This window comes from Panthera uncia, chromosome B4, assembly GCF_023721935.1.
Source record: "Panthera uncia isolate 11264 chromosome B4, Puncia_PCG_1.0, whole genome shotgun sequence".
Classification (NCBI taxonomy): domain Eukaryota; kingdom Metazoa; phylum Chordata; class Mammalia; order Carnivora; family Felidae; genus Panthera; species Panthera uncia.
Window position 1 is genome coordinate 10,807,081 of NC_064809.1, and position 18,742 is coordinate 10,825,822.

Genomic DNA, 18,742 nt, shown 5'->3' on the forward strand with positions numbered 1-18,742 from the left:
GGGGGGGGGGGGGGGGGGGGGGGGGGGGGGGGGGGGGAGGGAGGATATGGGAACTGTGTACTTTCTGCTTAATTTTGCTGTGAACCTAAAACAGCTCTAAAAAATGAAGTCTAAGGGCACCTGGGTGGCTTAGTCGGTTAAACATGTGACTTCGGCTCAGGTCATAATCTCACAGTTTGTGAGTGTGAGTCCTGTGTCAGGCTCTGTGCGGACAGCTCAGAGCCTGGAGCCTGTTTCAGACTCTGTGTCTCCCTCTCTCTCTGCCCCTCCCTCGCTCACACTGTCTCACTCTCTCTCAAAAATAAATGAAACATTTTTAAAAATTTAGATATTAAAAAAATAAATAAAATTAAATTTAAAAATTAAGTCTAACATATAAAAAAAACAGCTTTTATGCATCAAAGGATAATCGAGAAAGTAAAAAGGCGGTCTTCAGAATGGGAAAAAATATCTGGAAATCTGGTAAGGGTCTACTATCCAGAATATTTAAAAAATACTTAAAACAAAAAGATAACTCGATTGAAAAATGGACAAAGGTGGGAAGGCTGGGTGGCTCAGTCAGTTGGCCCCTGACCCTTCGTTTCAGCTCACATCATGATCTCAACAGTTCGGGAGCTCAAGCCCCATGTCAGGCTCTGTGCCAACACTGCTTGGGATTCTCCCCCTCTGCCTGCCTCTCTCATGTTTGTGTGCTCTCACTCTCAAAAATAAATAAAAACGTTAAAAAAAACTTCTAAAAAAAATGGACAAAGGATTTGTCCATGTCATTGTTTCCTCAACGAAGACAAATGGCCAACAAGCACATGAAAAGAGATTCAACATCACTAGCCATTAGGAAATGCAATCAAAACCACAATACCATTTTCACACCCACTAAGATGGTTATAATCAAAAAGAAAATTATACAATAACAAGTGTTGACAAGGATGTAGAGAAACTGGAACCCTCGTACATGGTTGCTAGGAAGGTTAAAATGGTTCAGCCACTGCGTGATGGAGTTTGGGAGTTCTAAAATTTAAACACTGAAGTTTGTATCTCTTAATCCTGTTCACCTATTTCATCCATCCTCCCCTATGCCCACCACCAGTTTTTTAGATGTATTAATAAATCTATTTGTTTTTTTTCTTTTTCTCTTGTTTGTTTTATTTTTCAGATTCCACATATAAGTGAAATCACATGGTATTTGTCTTTGTCACTTATTTAGGTCCATCCAAGTTACTGCAAATAACAAGATTTTATTCTTTCTTATGACTAACATTTCATTTTATATATATACCACATCTTTATCTATCGATGGGCACTTAAGTTTGCTTCCACATTTTGGCTATTATAAATAGTACTGCAATAGGGGCGCCTGGGTGGCTTGGTCGGTTAAGTGTCCGACTTCGGCTCAGGTCATGATCTCACGGTCCGTGAGTTCGAGCCCCGCGTTGGGCTCTGTGCTGACAGCTCGGAGCCTGGAGCCTGTTTCAGATTCTGTGTCTCCCTCTCTCTCTGCCCCTCCCCTGTTCATGCTCTGTCTCTGTCTCAAAAATAAATAAACATTAAAAAAAATTTTTTTAAATAAATAAATAAATAAATAAATAAATAGTACTGCAATAAAGAGGGTGCATATATCCTTTCAAATTAGTATTTCTGTTTCCCTTGGGTAAATACCCAACAGTAGAAATCGTAGATTGTATAGTGTTCTTATTTTTAATTTTCTGAGAAAACCCCATACTGTTTTCTATAATTGTTGCACCAATTAATATTCTTACCAACAGTGTACAAAGATTCTCTTTTGTCCACATTGTCACCAATACCTGTTATTTCTTGCCTTTTTGATACTAGCCATTCTGACTGGTGGGAGGTGGTATCTCACTGTGGTTCTGACTTGTGTTTCCCTAATGAGTAGTGGTAATGAGCATCTTTTCATGTATCTATTGGCCATCTGCATGTCCTCTTAGGAAAAATGTGTACTCAGGTCCTCTGCCCATTTTTTAATCAAATTATTTGGTTTTTTGGTGTTGAGTTGTAGAAATTCTTTATATATTTTGGAATATTAACCCCTTATCGAATATATCATTTCCAAGTATCTTCTCCCATTCAGTAGTTGTTGTAATAACATTGTATGGGGACAGATGGTAACTACACTTATAGTGGTGAGCACTACACAACGTACAGAATATTCTAACCACAATGTTGTACACCTAAAACTAATGTAATATTATATGTCAACTACACTTAAATTAAAACAAAAACAAAAACAGAAACAGGGGTACCTGGCTCAGTTGGTTGAGCATCCAACTCCTGTTCTCAATTCAGATTGTGATCTCACAGTTCATGACTCTGAGCCCACGCTGGGCTTTGCACTCACAGTGCACAGCCTGCTTGGGACTCTCTGTCTCCCTCTTTCTCTGCCCCTCCCCTGCCCAAACATGTGCGCGCATGAACTCTCTCTCTCAAAAATGAATAAACATTAGGGGCGCCTAGGTGACTCAGCTGGTTAAGCGTCCAACTTAGGCTCAGGTCGTGATCTTACACTTTGTGGGTTCGAGCCCCAAGTCGGGCTGTGTGCTGACAGCTCAGAGCCTGGAGTCTGCTTCAGATTGTGTGTCTCCCTCGCTCTCTGCCCCTCCCCTGCTCACACTCTGCCTCTCTCTCAAAAAATGAACATTAAGAAAAATTAAATGAATAAACATTTTAAAGAATGGAATTACCATATAACCCTATAATTCCTAGGTGTATACACAACAAATTGAAAATAGGGACTCAGACACAGCAGCACAAGTCACAGTGGCCAAAATGTGGAAACAGCTCAAAAGTCCACCCATGGATAAATGGAAAAATAATTTGTGATATATACACAAAATGAAATATAATTCATTCATAAGAATGGAGTATTCATAAATGCACAATGTGGTGTACCTCCAAAACATAAGTAAAAGAAGTAAGCTCAAAAGATCATACATACATCACGTGATTCCACTTATATGATACACTAAAAATAGATAAATCCATAGACACAGAATGCAAACTGGTAGTTGCCAGGGGCTAGAGGAAGGGAGGAATGGAGAGAAACTGCTCAATGGGTACAGGAGTAATGAATGGAATGCTCTGGATGTATGTGTTATAATACTCATACATCAAAGCAAAGAATACTACTTCCTAGTTTTAGTGTAAGGCACAGAAATTACTCAACATAACCTGAAAACCAGTAGAACACAGTAATTAAGGGCCCAAGTCATTAATTAATAAGGCTGAAATTTCAGATCTACCATGCACTAGCTGTGTAAGTTACTTAACCCTGGGTAGTTACTTAACCTCTCTGTGCCACAGTTTCTTCATGAGAAAACAGGGTAACAACAGTGGCTGCCTCACAGGGTTATTATGAGAATTAAATAATTTTTCACTTATATTTCGAAGTACTAAAATGATGTTTGGCATGAAGTGATTATCAAATAAAAATTACTACCTATTATTTTATTTTTTTTTAACGTTTATTTCTGAGAGAGAGAGAGACAGAGTGTGAGCAGGGGAGGGACAGAGAGAGAGGGAGACACAGGATCCAAAGCAGGCTCCAGGCTGTCAGCATAGAGCCCAATGAGGGGTTCAAACCCACGAACTACGAGATCATGACCTGAGCTGAAGTCAGATGCTTAACTGACTGAGCCACTCAAGTGCCCCACTAGCTATTATTTTTTTAAATGGGTTCCCTAATAAATGTATCAGAATACAAAAGTACAGGGGCGCCCGGGCGGGGCTCAGACGATTGAGCAGTTGAGCATCTGAATTTGGCTCAGGTCATGATCTCACGGTTTGTGAGTTCAAACCCCATATCAGGCTCTCTGCTATTAGTACAGAGTCCGCTTTGGATCCTCTGTCTCCCTCGCTCTCTGACCCTCCCCCACTCATGCACACTCTCTCTCAAAAGCAAATAAACATTAAAAAAAAAAAAAAAAAGAATACAAAAGTACATTTAAAAACAAGTTATCTGGGGGCGCCTCTATTAGTGGACAGAGCCCCACATTGGGCTCTGTGCTGGGCATGGAGACTGCTTAAGATTTTCTCTCTCTCTCTCTCTCTCTCTCTCTCTCTCTCTCTACCCCCTCCAGACCCTCGCCCCTGCTCACACCATCTCAAAAAATTTAAAAGTGAAAAAAATTATTTCACATTAACATAAATGTTTTAGCACTGCTGAAACTGTCACTTATCACCCTTTCATGCTCCTTTGCGTATTATTCTGTCATTCATTTCATCTAATGACTCAATGTTCATATTGCAAAACTAGTAACTCAACAAAAACCTTTTACAAATACTATTTTGAAACCAATTTTTACAGCACTTAATGTAAATATTTATCCTCTAGAATTTACCTTTGGAATCATCTTTGTTGGAATCTTTATTCTGACAACTTTTCTCATTATCTTTAAACAAGATGGCAGGAACAAAAGCTTTCAAATCGATGAGGTTCTCATAAAAATTCCGAGCATCTTCATCTTCCCAAATACCACCTTCCAAATCATATTCTCCAGGCTTACCAGGTGTAAAGATATCAATTCCAGGCCCATGCTCTATAATAAAATAAGCCACAGGGAATTAAAACCATTTCAGGTTTAGTGTGTAAAACCACACAGCAACAAGATATTTTATATTTTCAATTTCACAACTAATGAACCTTGAGTGTTAACAAAAGCTTCTTCAATCAACAAACACTCTGAATTGTTCACAAGACCATCTTTAACATCAAATCATAAACTGTGTTTTAAGTAAAGCTCTAAATCCGGACAAACTAGAAGACAGCATATGAGAAAGATGTTTTTTTCATAAATGTTTTAAGCAATTACTGTCAGATTAAGTAGCCATTTGATATATTAGGCCTACTTTCATGGAACTTAAAACCCAAATAAGAAATATATAAGCCTGGCCACTCCTAAAACATCCATATCTCCCACAGTATAAGGCAGATTGCTATAAATGGTCAACTGATAAAGAAATAGGAAATAATGGAAGAAAAGATGAAGAAATATACAGATATTTCAGTAGAAGAAAGAAAACCATGCACACATTTGCATACATACATGCACCTACACACGCTCTACCTTTTACATACAACTAAAAATTCTTAAACTCAGATCAGGAGAATTTCCAACTTCATGATCATGAGACCATTCACGAATTTATCTGTTCTCACTGTGCTTCTCTCCAAACCACAACTGTAAAGTGGAGAATGATGATGTACAGTGAAAATAACTGTAAGAAGGGTGCCTGGGTAGCCCAGTTGGTTAAGCATCCAGCTCTTGGCTTCAGCTCAGGTCATGATCTCACGGTTCATGAGTTCAAGCCCTGCATCAGGGATTTTCTCTCTCTCTCCCTCTCTCTCTGCCCCTCCCCTGTTCTCGTGCTCTTTCTCTCAAAATAAATAAGTAAACTTTTAAAAGTATTCATTTCATAAGAAGAACAAGAGCAAAAACAACAGAACGCTGGCTCCCTGATGCATTACTTATATGCCTTATACCAAATGTATTTAAAGACAAGACACTAAAACCATACACTATAAGGGAAAAGAGTGATAAATTTATAACTTCTGTTTAATGAAAAATATAAACAAAAGCAAAGGACAAACTAGAAGACAATACTAGCAATATTCATACAAAGAAATTAATATCATTAATATTCATTAATAATACCTGAGTACTGAGGTTAAGGTTCTTTTCCTATACTCTTTTACTTACCTGTTTAGGGGCTTTATTAATTTTTATATTTAAGTGTTATATTTAGTGTTTTATATTTGTGATTATGTTTTATATTTAAAGGTTTAAATGAAACAAACATTTATCATTTTCACCCATTAGATTATGTTTAACAAAGACTGATATCATTAAATGCTAACAAGACGGTAGGGAAGTAAGCACTCTCATATCTTATCTAGAATATAAATTAATACAACATTAAGGGGATGTAATCCGTCTGTACTTATCAATATTTAAATTAAGCATAATATTTGATCCCGTAAGATTCCTTCTAGGAGTTTATACCAAAGAAATAAAGGAAGTGTGAAGTAAGATTCACAAAGAGGTTGACTATAGCACTGTTTGTAACAGAGCAAAAGTGGATAGAATCTAAGTATCTACCAATAAGATAACAGCTGATATTTATACACTCTGTAATATTAATCAGATGCTAAAAAAAATGACGTGTAACTATCTGAACAGACTCAGTAGGTTCTCAAAAATATGTTATTGAAAGAGAAAAGCAAGTCATGCAAAATAACATACTACATAAATTAACAAGCTATGTCTCAATATCTGATTATATATTTTACATAAATATTTTATATAAAAAAGAGTCTGGACAGATTCATATCAAACTGTACCACAGATACCTTGGAAAATGGAATGCATATGCTAGGAGACTTTCACTTTCCACTCTATAATATGCACGAATATTTCACATATATGAAAAATGTATTTGATAGTAATCATAAGCTGTGAAAAATCAACTTCTGAGAAGCAAAAAAATGCTACCAAGTTAAAAAAAAAGCAACAGATAATCACAGGAAACTATTTGTATTGCATGTGACAAAGAATAATTTCTTTAATATGCAAAATGCTTTTACAATTTGATTAAAGATACATAAATATTTTATTAAAATGAAAAGGAAGAGTTAAAGGATTCAAACCAGTATGTCACAGAGAAACAAACATATATAAAACAGCCAATATAAACCTAAAGAAAAGGATACTCAACCTCACTCAGAAGGTAAAAATCAACAACTACATCACAATAAGAGTGTAAGGAAACATTCATTGTCATATAGCTAGTAGCATGTAAATTTCTTTGGAAGAATATTTATACATATTTTTAAATATGTATTTAAATATGTATACATTTTTCTAATTTTTTTAATGTTTATTTATTTTTGAGAGAGAGACAGAGAGTGAGTAGGGGAGGGGCAGAGAGAGATGGGGAGACAAAATCTGCACAGGCTCCAGGCTCTGAGCCATCAGCACAGAGCCCAATGTGGGGCTTGAACCCACAAACCATGAGATGATGACGTGAACCTAAGTCAGACACTTAATCAACTGAGCCACCCAGGCATCCTTAACTTTATATATTAAAACTTAAAATGCACATACCTTATGGAATTGGTGATTTACTATATTGTACACCTGAAACTAGTATTACACTGTATGTTAACTGGAATTTAAATAAAAACTTAAAACATAAGAAGTAAAATAAAAAATAAATAGTTGCAGAATAGTGTATATAATACGATCTCATTTCTGAATGGCAAGAACAGGCATTCTGATTACTGAAAAGCTGAGGCTTCTCCAGGCCAGGATGGGGTACCAGTGACCTAAAACAACTAAAAAGACCAAACAATATATACAAGTTTTTGAACACAACATCAGATAGCACAGGTAAGTGATTCCTACAGAGAAGAAACAAAAAAGCTGAGCCCAACAATTAAGTGCCCTAGCTTACTACTGCCTGGTAAGATTTTCTGGGCTACAGCCAAGTAAGGGAGAAGCAAGGCAGACCCCAGCAGTCTCCCTGAGTTGAGGACAGAGCTGAGTCTGGCAAGACTACTCTAGTGAACGTGGCTAGATATTGCAGGACACAATACCAGAGAGGAGAAAGCACATAGACAGACCTCAAATATCAGCAGAAAGCTCCCCTTGAATGTTCAGCCGAATATTGATCAGCCCCTACCTGTGAGGGAACTGGGTGAGACTGGGAAAATAACTACTCATACTTCCAATTCATTGGAAATCAGGTAGAGTACAGAAGGATATTGCCTCTGTAATATGGAAAATTGGCCCTAGACTAACAGCTGCTCTGACCCCACCTACCAAAGCCAACCTGAAAAGGATAAAACTTTCCAAGTAGCTTAACTATGTTCCAGAATGAAGCTCAATGATATTTCTAAGAATACAAAAATATCCAGCAGTCATCCCAGTAAACATGATCAGACATACAAAGAAGTAGGAAAAAATACAAGAGCTATAGCAATCACTCAATTAAAATCAATGCAGAAATGACTTAAATGATAAAATTAGTAGACAAATTAAAACAATTATAACTATTTCCATATAGTCAACAAACTAGAAGATAAGCTGAGCATGTTCAAGACCATGGAAAATATAACCAGGTTCCAGAGATAAAAACTACATTTTTATATAAGTTTAACAGTACATTAGACACTGTAAAAAGAAAGATTAATGAATTTCAAGACAGAGCAAGAGAAACTATCCAATACAAAAATAGACGAAAAAGTACCGAAGAATAAAAAAGACAACTTCAAACCACCTGAGAGTTGTAACTAAATCTCCATAGCAGGTGGAAGAATAACAGAAAACATATTTGAAGAAACAAGGGTCAAGGTTTGGGAAATTTGATGAAAATTGTAAACTCACAGATTCAGGAAGTCCAGTGATCCCAAGCACAAGAAATATACAAAAACCCACACCAAACCACATCATAATTAAGTGATAATAAAGAAATTTTAAAACAACCAGAAGAAAAATACACCATATGCAAAAAAGTATTGAAAGGAAAAAAAAGGTCACCCTAAAATTCTATACCTGGTGAAAATCTCTTTTAAAAATGATGACATAGTGGGGCGCCTGGGTGGCTCAGTCGGTTGAGCATCTGACTTCGGCTCAGGTCATGGTCTCAAAGCTCGTGAGTTCGAGCCCCACATCGGGCTCTGTGCTGACAGCTCAGAGCCTGGAGCCTGCTTCAGATTCTGTCTCCCTTTCTCTCTGCCCCTAACCCACTCACATTCTGTCTCTCTCAAAAATAAATAAACATTAAGAAAAAAAATATATTTTTAAATGATGACACAGGGCACCTGGGTGGCTCAGTTGGCTAAGCATACAACTCTCAGTTAAGCATCCAATTCTCAGTTTCAGTTCAGGTCATGATCTCATGTTTCATGAGATCAGGCCCTGCATCCGGACTCCATGCATGTGTGAGCAAGGAAGGGGTAGAGGAAGAGAAAGAGAGGATCCCAAACAGGCTCCATACTGTCAGTGCAGACCCTAGGATCATGACCTGAGCCAAGAACAAGAGTCAGACAGTTAACTGACTGAGCCACTCAGGTGCCCCATGTGGAACTTCTTTTAAAAAATAAAAAAGTTTGAGGCTCACTGATCAAGAGATATAAAAATTAGTAGGAATTATATACATAATTAAATGTAAATAAAATAAATGCATATACAGGCATGCAACACATATTTCTTATTGAGATACAAAATACAAAATAACTCTTGTGCTATAAAAAGATACCTTACAAATACTTTACTCTTAAAATTTTTAAGTGAACAGAAGTGCCAGATAGTTTGAAGATTAGTGATATATCAATACATCTACAAACATAAATATAATTCGTTCATCAAGTACTTGGTATGACAGATTTAATGTATTAAGAGCCCTACCAACTTAAGGGCAATCAAAAAAGTAACTTTAAAACACCTTTGAAATAGTATAAAAAACAACCCATCTCACAAAATGAAAATTTACCTCACAAAACAGCAAGTTTTACTTCTAAATAACAGTTTAAGATAATGTATCATTCAAAACCAACGGATTAAAAATAAGGATAAATATTGTACCTGGGTGGCTCAATTTGTTAAGTGTCTGACTCTTGGTTTCAGCTCAGGTCATGATCTCACGGTTCGTGGGTTTAAGCCCCGCATTGGGATCTGTACTGACAGTACAGAGCCTGCTTGGGATTCTCTCGCTCTCCCTCTATCTGCCCCTCCCACTCTCGCTCTCTCTCTCAAAATAAATAAACTTAAAAAAAAAAAAAGGAAAATATAAAAATATTAGAGGGGCACCTGGGTGGCACAGTTGGTTAAGTGTTTGACTTTTGGTTTTGGCTCAGATCGCAATCTCACAGTTTGTGAGATTGAGCCCTGTGTTGGGATCTGTGCTGACGGCTTGGACACTACTTGGGATTCTATTTCTCCCTCTCTCTCTGACCCTCTCCCACTCATGCTCTCTCTCAAAATAAATAAAATAAACTTAAAAAAAAAAAAAAACAAAAAACTAGAATCTCAAAGATCCAATCCACTTTATTACCTCTTTGAGAAACAAAGTGAATCTTTCTATAACCCCAGGTATGGTTTTCAGACAGGTCCCTGTTGGATATAATCCAAAGATACTTAATACAAAAGAACCCAAAAGAATACATCATAAGATCATATGAGTTAAGTATTGTTAAGTGCCAAACCTTCTCTATTCAGAGGAGCATTTCAAGTAGTAGCTTTTCAAAGTTCTTATTAGGTCTTAATACTACTTCATTTAAAAAACTCTAAATGCATGTTGAAAACTTAAATTTTTAATGATATACATCTAAAGAAAGTAAAGATAAGGGATAGTGCTTAGTGGAAAAATCACAATGTTTTTAGGGTTATCTTACCTTCTGGTGTTGGTTTGTCTTGAGGAAGATCTGGCATATTTTCATCCAAAAGGTCTGCTAAGGATTGAGAATTTGCTAGCAACTTCTGATACGACATAGCAAACTCCTCATACTGTTTATGTCTATCTTCACTTAGCTCTCCTTTAGAATGGAGAATACGCCTATAAAATGAATGATGAAATAATCTGATAAACTCATCAAAGCAGATGTGATCATGTATTATATTGGAAACGTTCCACAAAATTTGATTTTATCACATAAGCTTATTAGCATGATTTTCTTCAAATTATTTGTAAAGTTTCCAAGATGTATCTGAAAGTAAAACTAGTATAATCAAATTCACCTAAGTAACTAAATTTCAACATTAGTTCTTCAAAGAACATTAAAAGTAATTAACAATTATGCCTGCAGTAATATAAAATTTAACAATGCCACTAAACACAAATTATTTTTAAAGTATTTTGTTAAAGCCATACCGCCTTCAGACATACAGTTAATCAAAAATACTTAACACACCTTAAAAAGTTACTGTTCAAAAACAGTAAGTTATAAAATCAGTATTCTTAAACATTCACAATGATATGAATCAAGATTATCTTTTGAAAAAGCCCAAATATTGTAAACAGCCAATTCTGTTTCCTACACAAGTACTGGTTATTTATCCATTTAACAAATATTAATTGAGAAACCCACTTAAGCCAAGCCAGGCCAGGCCATCTGAGGAGCAGAGAACACAACTAGTCTTTCACTTTACCAACAGTTCACTAATAAGCCACTCATAATTAGAAATGCAGAACTTTCGAAATTTTTCAAAATGTATAGTCAAGTAAAAATCTCTCTATATAGACAGTTGAGATGTCCACACCTGCAACTACTTATAATACTATTTATAATACACATGTAGTGTAATGTTTGAAATCTATAAATCTTAATGCAATATAGGTTTCAAAAAGCCAATCGTAAATTAAGTCATTTTCAAATTATTATAAAGTTTTTTACTTGTCATTTGAATTTCCTTATGAAAAGTGAAGAGAATGAGTTACTTTCTGATGTTAACTTAAAAGTTAACAGAAAATAACGTGAAAAACAATGCCTACACTTATTCATCCCTGCTCAGCTGGAACAATTTCCAAATTTTTCTCTTATCCTAGTCCTACTCACATAAACTTTTGTTTAAATGCTGTAACATTCCAGCTAACATTTTTTTTGTTAGGAATTATCAGCTCCCATTACAAGCACAAGATAGATCAATGCATACATTACTATTCATTAAATTCAATCTTCTTTTTTTCTTATCTGGCCTATTAGGGATCTAAAATGAGAAATTTTCATTCATTTTCTTACGATTTAAAAGTACATTGGACGATACCATTCTATCAACAAGAATAGTTTCTCTCTTCACCTGTTTATTTCAAACTAATCTTACTGAAAAAAACAGTCTTTCAGTAAGTTACATGAATGAATTCTAAACTCAAAGCATTCAAAAATACTTAAACCATGAAAGCAATGACTGGGACTGCTTTCAATGAGTGAGCTTGTTAGAACTTTTAATTAGAAATTATGTCATTTTTGAATTTAGAAAAAGCCACTAAAATTAAACTGTTTAAATAAATAATGTTCAAAAGTAGGCTACTCTGAAATGTTCTGCAATGTATTGGAAAAATGTTAACCAATAAAAACTTTATTCTTTTTTTTTTTTTTCAAAGTAAGCTTCACACCCAGCATGAAGCCCAAAGTGGGGCTTGAACTCACGACCCTGACATGAAGACCTGACTTGAGGTAAAAAATCAAGACACTTAACCAAGTGAGCCACCCAGGCACCCCCTTAGCAGTCTGTTCCATAGCAAATTATGTTAAGAGGGATAATAACAGTTCTAAGGGATTTCAGAACCTCTAATGACAATTAAGATGATGCAAAATTATTTCAGTACTTGAAAAGACACTGGGAAATGTTTCAAAATAACAGAACCTGGGGGCGCCTGGGTGGCTCAGTCGGTTGAGCGGCCGACTTCGGCTCAGGTCATGATCTCACAGTCCGTGAGTTCGAGCCCCGCGTCGGGCTCCGTGCTGACAGCTCGGAGCCTGGAGCCTGTTTCAGATTCTGTGCCTCCTTCTCTCTCTGACCCTCCCCTGTTCATGCTCTGTCTCTGTCTCAAAAATAAATAAACATTAAAAAAAAAATTAAAAAAAAAAACAAAATAACAGAACCTGGAACTTAATTTTTCTAACAAGTTGCAACACTAGAGTCATCTAAAGAACAATACATCCAGTTTTAGGTTATACAACATTCACTAAGGATTTATGATACATAGGCATTAGCAAAGTGAGGACTATTTTATCACAGCAGAAAACACTCTTTTTCCAATATCGACCTCATTTTCAATCATTTGCCTGGGACTTTGCATTGGATCAATTAAAAGTGATATAATTCTATGATAGCTGCCTTTGTATGCGTTCCAGTTCCTTTCCAGTCATCCTGGAACCAATTTAAAACTCTGAAGCTCCAGAGGTAACTCCTCACACTTCCTAAATCTCAATCCCATGATCAGACTTGTTAACAGTACTAATATGTGCTTAGGTTACGACCTAGAGACAACAGTCCTCAGAAAAAAAGCTCAGATTTTGGTAGATTTATTTTCTAATCATACCTTATACTGAAAACTTGGCAAGCAATGCAAGATACCAATGAAATGGCATGGGAAGAGTTCTGTTACACACAAAACTTATACAGTCCTACATATTTTCCTTGACCATTTATTTAATATACATTTACTAAACATCGGACTGAACACACAGGATGTAGTAAGTCTATAAATTTTAAGCAGAGAAATAAATGCACCATAGGTACCTGAACATTCAAAATCCCTAGAATCATTTAGAGGTTTGAATGAAATTAAAATGAGACATTTTTTAATGAATGTTTTATATATGGCAGTTTTTTATGTTTATGAAGCCCATTGGAAAAGATTTTTAGTTTAGCTTTTTTTAGAAGACCTGTATGAGGGAACTAAACATTACACAGCACATTTGACCCAAGTACCTAGTCTGTTCATCAGTGTAAAATAAATCTCACCAAAATTTCTTAGGAAAATTCCACAGCAATCTATCACTATGCAAAATCAAGCTGAATATATGATTTATCACATATCATTTTAATTATAATCTCTTCAGAAGCACATATATTCAGAATGTTGAATAGAAGCCAATCTTTTTGAGACTATCATAAATCAGAGGTTAGCAAACTATTTCTGCAAAGGGGCCAGATATAAATATTTTAGGCTCTGCAGACCATATGGTCTTTGTTACAAGTATTCAAGTCTGCTGATCTGGCACAAAAGCAGCCATAGGCAATAATACAACAACACATGAGCATGACTATTTTCCAATAATGCTTTATTTATGGACACTGAAATCTGAACTTCATATAGTTTTAGTATTTCACAAAATATTCCTCTTTTGATTTTTTTTCAACCAATTAAAAAGATAAAGACCATTCTTATTCTCAGCTCACCAGCTGTACAAAAAGTAGTGGTGGGTCTATCTGGCCTGCGGGCCATAGTTTGCCAATCCTTGTCATAACTGGAGTTCTCTGAATTAGTATCACTGTCAAAGGTATTATAAATGAGTACATTCCTTCTCATGACATCATTGTACAAGAGGGAGTTACTGGGACCATCTTAAAGATATGAAAAGCAAGCAATGAAAACAAAATTAATTCCAAATCTGATTCATTATAATAAAAATACAATAGACCTCCTTCACCCAATGATGAGCTGGGTGGAAACAACCCTAAGGTATGTCAATCTTTGATTTCTAGTGTTTTTTATATTACTAATTCAATACTGTAGAACTGACAGAAAATATCAAATAGTCCACTCTTGAATCGAGCATTCTATCTCATGAGAAAAGTCATAAATGTCTCAAATGATTCTAGTCTTGAGACCTATTTTTTGTTTTTCTTTTTTTTTTCATTTTTATTCTTCTTGACTTTCTCGCTTTTATTTTGTATGCTATTGTCTCGCGTTATTTTAAAAATGAAAAAATTTTTAAAAGCTATCAAAGCTTAATATACAAATTTTCAAAATCATAAAAAGGTAAAAGAGACATCCCAATCAGGACTTTCTGAAGGATTAAGCAAGCAATATATCACAAGTAATAAACTCACATTTACTGAATACTTACAATGAATCAGATACTGTTAAGTGCTTTTACATGTGAATTCATTGCATCGTTCACATTTACCTCCAAGGTAGAGTGCTACTGTTACTCCATTTTACAGAAGGGAAAACTGAAGCACAGAGATGTGAGATAACTTGCTGAGAGTTACAGAACTAAGTACATGACAAATCTAAGATGTGAACACACGTAGCCAGGCTCCAGTGTCCATGCTCACAACTATTGGACCATATATACTGCCTCCCAAATTAAAGTAAAATTGTCCACTTGGTACCTAACATTGGAATTAGAATGTCTCTCAAATGCATCTATCAAAGGCAAGCCCTCTCACACTGAGGTGCTTATTTTATATTCCTTCAGGTCCTTTTACCTGGACCTGACTGGGTAAGCACTGTGTGCACTGCTAATGTGTTTACTAGACACTTTAAAATCTAGTACAAGTCCTAAATGCAGATGAAGAGTAACATGGAAGTTGTGAAAAATACAGTATGAAGAGGTATGAAAGAATCCGATCTGTCACTTGCTACATAAGTCACAATGAGCAAGCTCATTTATAATCATGAGGCAGACCCATTAAAAGCTACTAGATTTTACCTTTCATCTCAGCAATTTGTCAAATTTTCATGAGAATAATTTTCTTTCAGTTTCATTTTAGAATTGAGTTATGGATGTCTTATAATCTTGTGTGAAAAGCCACTACTGCACGGTAAGCATAAATGTACTCGATCAAATATTTATTAAACTGTCAAAGTCATTGAATCAGAGTTAGAGAATACCTGGAAAGAGGTAACAATTTTAGAGCACTTACAAAACTGTTAAAGCCTCACTGAGTAAATAAAAAAAAAAAAAAAAAAAAAAAAAAAAGCCTCACTGAGTATAAAGTACAGTGATAGAACATCTTAATAGCGCTTAAGTACTACACAATTTATCAAACAATCCACCTGTTTAAAAAAAAAAAAAAACAACAACCCACAACTATAGGCAAGGTACAACTTACCTGGGAGAAAAGCAGAAGGTGAAAGCAACACTATTTAATTTCATCACTGGTAAAGTAATACCGCATGAATTTGCATTAATGAAAGAAACCTCCCTGATTTTATTAACTAATGGAGGAAAGCCTACATTGTACTTTTTTTTTTTTAACTATACTTTCAATCAAATCACTTAGTGCTGTTTGAACATGTAATCATGAAGGTCCTAATTCACCAATACTTAAAAGGAGAAACTTCTGCTACCACTCCCATCAGTTAGGGAGAAAGAAAGAAATTAAGACACTTCGAAATTATTCAAGCAAGAATTGACTTAACATCTGAATTCACGATTTCACTACAAGAAACAAATTCTTCTACATAATTAAGTAATATCTAAATAAAAATTAAATCATTTCTTCAATTTTTATTAAAAGCCAAAAAGTAGCAGGTAATATTACCTCTATGAGAATAATATCTCATAGTACAAAACATTTCAAGTATAGAGCACTGAACATAAAACTTACCAAGAAGTAAAGCTATTAACTCTAAATTGGCAGATGTTGCAAGATAATATTTTTAGACATCTAAATATTAATTATAAGTCCCCAGGATCAATCGCTTAACTAAAATGTATTTTAAAAATTGTTTTAAGTACAAAAAGCTTGTAAGTTCAAATTTACTAAAATTCACCAAACCCTAGGGCCAGTTGTATTCTGCTTATAACTGTAAATCCCTCAAGGGCTTAGAAACAGAACTATCTAATACCTATGGTATCAGCCCAGCAAACGTGAGAAAGGAACAGTTAAGACTCAACAGGTCTTGTGCAGTCACTGTCTTCATTCATTCATTCATTAACATCTTTAAGAAAATACCAGAGATTTTATTATTCTATTTTTTTTAATTGGTTGAAAGAATTCTTAAGTATAGAGCTTAAGGAGTATAGGAGCGCCTAGGTGGCTCAGTTGGCTAAGCATCTGACTTCAGCTCAGGTCATAATCTCACAGTTTGTGAGTTCAAACCCCACACTGGGCTCTGTACTGACAGCTCAGAGCCTGCAGCTTGCTTCAGATTCTTCTCCCTCTCTCTCTGCCCTTCCCCCATTAGTGTTGTCTCTCTCAAGAGTAAACATTAAAAAAATTAAAATAAAAACAAAGGAGTATACACAAAGGCTTCACAACCTCTATGAATAGTGCCATCTCCCAAGTTAATTAAAATGACCAAAACCATTTAGGATTCATAGACTGAAAATACAATGGATTTGATTTTTTTAAAACTGTCATTATTAAGATACTGAAAAAAGGCTTAAACATCCACTAGCTTGGCACCTAGATTTCCAGCATTACCATGCCTAAGAGAAACCTTACTGGGAAAAATTATTGTCCATGATTTATTCCCATGATTAGAAAAACCTCAAAACACCTACTGGATAATGACTGGGAGGGGGAAACTTTGGGAAACTGATCATTTTTACAGTACACCGTAATGTACTAATACTAGGCCAAGGGACTCTGCACTAATCCATTCTTCATGCGTCTTGGTCAGTCAGGTATTCAAATCTTCACTACAGAGGCTCCTCAGATTGACGCTGTCCTAGGCATGAGTTATTTATTAAGCTATATGCTAATTATTTGTTATATGATGATTAAGATTTTCCCATCTCCCGGGGCGCCTGGGTGGCGCAGTCGGTTAAGCGTCCGACTTCAGCCAGGTCACGATCTCGCGGTCCGTGAGTTCGAGCCCCACGTCAGGCTCTGGGCTGATGGCTCGGAGCCTGGAGCCTGTTTCCGATTCTGTGTCTCCCTCTCTCTCTGCCCCTCCCCCGTTCATGCTCTGTCTCTCTCTGTCCCAAAAATAAATAAAAAATGTTAAAAAAAAAAAAAAAAAAAAAGATTTTCCCATCTCCCAAATTACTACATCTAAGTAGGCAGTATCCCATGATAAAATGACTGCTATGATGGTAAGGTCAATTTCTGCTAGGTAAATAACCTCCTCTAATAACCTAACAGTTCCATATTGAAATGAATAAAAGTTTCTAGGGAAAGTCCACAAAACCATGCTCTTAACACTATATCCGGTTCAAAATTTTCACTTGAAATAATATTAAAGAACAGGTCTGCTTATCAAAGCTGGATATGACCAGAAAGTAAGTACAAATTAATATAAGTCACTGATATATTAAAAATAATAATCATCATTCAATATTATAATTAGACTAAACTAATACGCCCAAAGTATCTAAATAAAGTTAAAAGAGGGAAGTCTGCATTCAGATTCAAAAAATTAGTTACAGTAATTCAAGGTGAAGAACTGATTTGGCAGCAGTTCATTTGAAAAATTAGTCTTTAGGCATATATAAGCCTAACAGTCAAAAGAATGACAGAGCAGCTATAGAAACTAATGGAATTTTAGATTATAGGCAGGAAAAAATGCATCCAAAACAAATGTCCTAAGGATAGTCATGTCGAAATCATGGAACAAACTGAAGGAACAGGAGGTATTTAGCCTTGAGAAGATGAAAGGGAAACCACCTGGCAGTCTGCAAATATCTGAGATATTATCATGAAAAGAGGAGACATGTCCCATATCAGTGCTTCTCAAACTGTGGTAAAGGAATTATTTTTTTTTCTAATCACTGCAGGTGCTTTTATAAAATACAGGAACAATACCACAACTATGGAAAACTGCTATAAGGATGTCTAAATGCTTCGTGTGCTTCTATACTTAATTCATTGTGAACAGGTAAACAGTTCATGGACCCCCACTTTCAGCAGCTTTATTCCATCTGAACCAGAAAAAAAGAAGTACATCAAAGGGAACCATTTTATGGAGTTAATTTTCTGCTTGAATTCCTAGTAAGTAGGAGTGTCCAACACAGAAATGGCTCTAAGCTCCTTTGAGAGGTTTTCAAAGGAAGAATACTTTGTCAGATAATCTGTAAAATGGATTCCTTCATTGGGTGATTAGATTAAATCACTGTAGACTCCACCCTCTAAGCTTCTGTGAGGCCAATCAAAAATAAACACACACACAAAACCTTTAAAGTAGCCAATAAAAAGGAATCAAAGCATACCTACAAAATCAGTTGTGATGTATTAGGTAGAACATATGGGAAAAAGAAAACGACTAGGAAAATGACAAAACACTATGTAAGTCATAATTAAGATCTTGAATATATGAGAATTATTAA

General features: G+C 35.5%; 1 protein-coding gene across 4 annotated transcripts in view; it reads right to left on the minus strand.

The window, feature by feature from the left end:
* Window positions 1–18,742, minus strand: part of UPF2 (UPF2 regulator of nonsense mediated mRNA decay) — a 110,826-nt gene that overhangs the window by 79,906 nt on the left and 12,178 nt on the right. For all 4 annotated transcript variants that reach the window (XM_049626827.1, XM_049626830.1, XM_049626828.1 and 1 more), the window contains exons 4-5: window positions 10,409–10,569; window positions 4,356–4,553 (exon numbers count right to left, since the gene is read on the minus strand). In XM_049626827.1, coding sequence (XP_049482784.1) covers window positions 4,356–4,553; window positions 10,409–10,569 — 359 coding nt within the window. The remainder of the gene's footprint in view (window positions 1–4,355; window positions 4,554–10,408; window positions 10,570–18,742) is intronic.